The following is a 4,202-nucleotide window of genomic DNA, read 5'->3' as shown; positions in this document are numbered from 1 at the left end:
AAAAACAAGCAGGGCTATAACATAACCCATTAAAAAAAACTCACACCATGTCTACACCGAACGCGAGTGGCGCGATCCGACAAAAGACAATAGAACCCAGTGATGTTGTCTACACTGGATGCGGCGCGGCGCCATGCGATGTGACACGATCCCCATCAGTAAACTGATGCCTCGTTCTATTTATGACGAACTGTACTGACACTACGTTCAAATGATTTGCAACTGTCGCTTTGTCGCGTCAAGTGTAGACAGACTTTTTGCGCAGCACGACAACTGTCGCGTCCGGTGTAGACACGGTCAGACAGTGTCTGCTCTATTACAAATAATTTATATATTTAAAAAAAATACCTAAAACAGCGGCATTACAAGATGGAAATATAGACTAGAAAAGATATTTACACTTGCTCTGTCCTACGTCCATGACACTTGACTCACTGCCGGAGTAGCCAGTTTTAATCTTAACAGTTCTTAACGCCGAATGTGCACTTGGATGGTTAGATACATACGGTGACGCATTGCTGCCACACACATATAATTTTTTCCACTCAATTATGCCGTAATAACGATGTCGTTTTAACGACATCTTTTCTCGTTAAAACGACATCTTTTCTCGTTAAAACAACATCTTTTCTCATTAAAACTACATCTTTTCTCGTAATAACGACATCTTTTCTGTTTTAACTTAAATTTACAGTTAAATACCGTAATTTAATTAACTGATATAATGATATAATGTTAATATATCAACCTATTGAAGTACTGAAGTATTTCAACAACAAAAAAAAAAACATCAAATTTGAAATGCAATTCAGGGAATTCTGGGAATGTCAATTTACGGTTATTCCCTGTAAATTATACGGTCTTTTTCACTTCCAAAAACGGTATACTACCGTAAAATTAATGTCCAATACTTGTAATGTCCAATACAGTTTTTCCACCGTATATAGTAGGGGAATTTACCGTTAACCATTTAACAGGTTTTTACTGTAGCATTTTTACAGTCTTTTACCGTTAAATTCACTGTCATTTTTTACAGTGTAGATTTTTCGTATTTTTTGTTCGTGGGTTAAAAAATGAGCTTGTGCGTGGGCGGCCCTAAAAACGCCACTCAGAGGAAAGAAATGTCTGCTTTATTTTCTATACTTCCACAATAATAACAAAACGTTACAAATTGCTTTTGTAAAATAACAGGGAGGGCTTTCTGGCGCAGCTTTACATCTCGTTATTACGACATAATTGAGTGGAAAAAATAATATGTGTGTGGCAGCAATGCGTCACCGTAGGATACATGATGGGCTAGTATAAAAAAATAAAATAACTTAAGGTCTTTCCAGCATTAAGGTAATCCTTCTTTTTTTTAAATAATCTTGTCTCAGTTACAAATTTGACTTGTAAATGATAAAGAATGATAGCCCTGGCCTTTTGTATTGCATTGCATATGACAGATTGATAAAAAGACATGCTATTTATGACTGGATGTAACTTTTGATACTTCGCAGTAAAAGTGGCTCTCCGATTGACTTTGTCCTATCAGTGCGGCTCCCATGAAAAAAATAGTGAAGACCACTGGTTTAGCTCCAACTTGCCTCAACACACCTGACTGGAAGTTTCTATGCCTAGTAAGAGCTTGATTAGCTGGTTCAGGTGTGTTTAATTAGGGTTGGAGCTAAACTCTGCAGGACACCGGCCCTCCAGGACCGAGTTTGGACAGCCCTGTCTTATAATATTCATTGCTTTTTACCTTACTTGCTCAACGACTCCCAAACGATTTGCTCAACGATTCATTTTTCTAAACCAAACAACCGGGGAAACCGCTATTTTACCGCTGCAAACGCGGCTCCTAGTGGCAAAGAATGAATTTGCATTTTCATTCAGACCAACAAGTGGGCGGGCCATATGCTAATATTTCATGTTGACGTCAACATGAAACGGCTTGGGATTTGTTTTAAAAACGACTCGTTTCAATGATTCAGAGTCGACTCTTTTTTTTCAGGGACAATAACTTTATACACGGTGCACTTTCAGATTTAAAACTTTGCAGGATGTTTTCATTCACTTGAGCTGTTACACCGTGCATGAAAGGTAATTTTCAAAAATCCATAATAGGGGCACTTTAAAAAGTCCACTACATGCCATGAGTGGATTCTTACTTACATCTCGTTTTGTAACATTTGCTAAACTGATTCTAAATAGCTAAAATATTAAATAGCCATAAAAAAAACACAAAAAAAGTTTCACACTTTTAATTGTCGCCATTAATTAGGTGTAACAAACACAGAAGACATCAAATATTATTTAGTTTAAATAAGAACCCTTTTTCCAGTTGTTTTTGTATGAATAGAAAATGAAGTCTCAAACTATGATGAGCAAAGGGCACAGAATCAGTCATATTCAAACTATGTGCAGTAATCTATGGTTACCAAATTCGTTAGAAATCTCCGGAACCAAACACACATTTAAAAAACAGTTTGTGGTTGGAAGTAAAAATATACATTGTGGATGTCAGAACATAAGTTATGCATTTTGGCATGCAGACCACCTCCTTGCAGACCCCATCACACTATACAGAGAAGACTGTTCATCAACATGTAAAAGGTGTAGAAAACACATTTGAGGTCTAGTACACAATATGCTAAGAGAGGTACTGGTTACACTTAAGCTGTGTAAAGGTGAGTATTGACACTACAGAGACAAGACAAAACCATTTCAAAGATCAAAGATTATACACAACTATGTCAATACAAGTTTGACAAGACTGAACAGGAATAATTCAGAAGACACAGATTGTGTTGTAACGTATCAATGCAAAAGCTTTTTCAAGTCAATGTTACTGTATTAGAAAACAAAATTTAAAAAAGAACTTTTTTGCATTCGTTTTCCATCCTTTTCCTCTTTATTTTTAAATGGGAAAAGGTAATGAGGTTTCAACGCTTGGTAGTTGAAGCAGGCTGGCTTCCTCCCTGAAAAAGAGACAATAAACACAACCTTAAATTGACTAATGATGTTACATGTTCATTACTGATGAAAAAAAAAAAATCTTGTTACCAATTTGAAGATCCGGGTTAAGGTGTCTCCACGTCCCTTTTGGCCTTTGGTGGAGCTCTGTGACTTCTGGTCTCTCTGTTAATAAACCAGATAGTGTTGTCGTGGATACTTGGGTTTTTCATATCTCCAGAATTTGGAGAAAATCATTTTGCCAGTATAGAAGAAGTGAGTTATAGAGTTATTGAGTGAACTATAAAACAAAACAACAGCTCCTGACATAAAGCAAGTTAATGATAATGAAAAATTACAGCTGAATTCAAAGTAACAAAGCTACTGATTACTAATAAAATGCTAAAATATATAGCCTACTATGTATGGGACTGGGGTAGTGGAAATTTGCTGTTTCCATGATAACCAAGTAAAATAAAAATGTGAATTCAAATCAAATATATATATATATATATATATATCACCTAAAGCATAATGTTAACAAGCTTCTTGAAAGGGAACAGCTGTCAAACTCAGAAGATTGAGACTTACCCTAGATTTGGGGGTAGAGGGAGAAACCTAATTGGGGGGAAAAGCAAAATGCAATGAAAATCATCCATAAAAGAATATTCATTCTATCTTTCAATGGTGTGGTGTGAGAGACAGGGAAAAATGAGGAAAGAGAGATACGAACAATGGTTCTGAAAAAGTGCACAACAGCATTCTCATCTGGACGGCGACGAGGAGATGCGCTCGATCTTTGAGGTGATGCAGACAACCCACCACGAAAAGATCCCTGTGTTGAAGAGATGACATTTTGATCATTAAACATTCCATCACAACAGTATCTTCAGACTAAAATGTTTGGTCCAAACTTTCAAAAACAGTAGGAAAGTGGGAACAATGAATAGAAAAAATACTTCCAAAGCTGATGAAAAAGTGTGCCAACTGTATTATGAATACTGTACTTTTTTTGACATACTTTCACATTTCACCTACTGTTTTTTTTATGTAGTAGGGAAGATTGCATATTCAGATACATCCTTCACGCCCCTCCCTCTATTTCATAACTGTATTAGTCTGCATATATCAATGGTTCAAGCTTCCATTACTAGCTCTTCTATCATGCAACAGAGGCTTGGAATAAGAAGCGTAAGAAATTAGTGCTACACATAAGAGTGTTTTAAGGACAAAAACCTGACAAATGTCTTTTAAAAAAACATATACAG

General features: G+C 36.1%; 1 protein-coding gene across 1 annotated transcript in view; it reads right to left on the bottom strand.

The window, feature by feature from the left end:
* Window positions 1-2,233: 2,233 nt before the first annotated feature.
* The window catches only part of LOC107714429 (myelin basic protein-like), a 30,204-nt gene continuing 28,235 nt past the window's right edge, over window positions 2,234-4,202 (bottom strand). Inside the window, exons 4-7 of the mRNA XM_016520262.1 lie at window positions 3,668-3,769; window positions 3,526-3,552; window positions 3,046-3,120; window positions 2,234-2,960 (exon numbers count right to left, since the gene is read on the bottom strand). Coding sequence (XP_016375748.1) covers window positions 2,925-2,960; window positions 3,046-3,120; window positions 3,526-3,552; window positions 3,668-3,769 — 240 coding nt within the window. The 3' untranslated portion in view covers window positions 2,234-2,924. The remainder of the gene's footprint in view (window positions 2,961-3,045; window positions 3,121-3,525; window positions 3,553-3,667; window positions 3,770-4,202) is intronic.

This window comes from Sinocyclocheilus rhinocerous, unplaced genomic scaffold (genome assembly GCF_001515625.1).
Source record: "Sinocyclocheilus rhinocerous isolate Xijiao unplaced genomic scaffold, SAMN03320098_v1.1 scaffold839, whole genome shotgun sequence".
Classification (NCBI taxonomy): Eukaryota; Metazoa; Chordata; class Actinopteri; order Cypriniformes; family Cyprinidae; genus Sinocyclocheilus; species Sinocyclocheilus rhinocerous.
The sequence above is the reverse complement of the archived record's forward strand: the minus strand, read 5'-3'. Positions and strand labels throughout refer to the sequence as shown.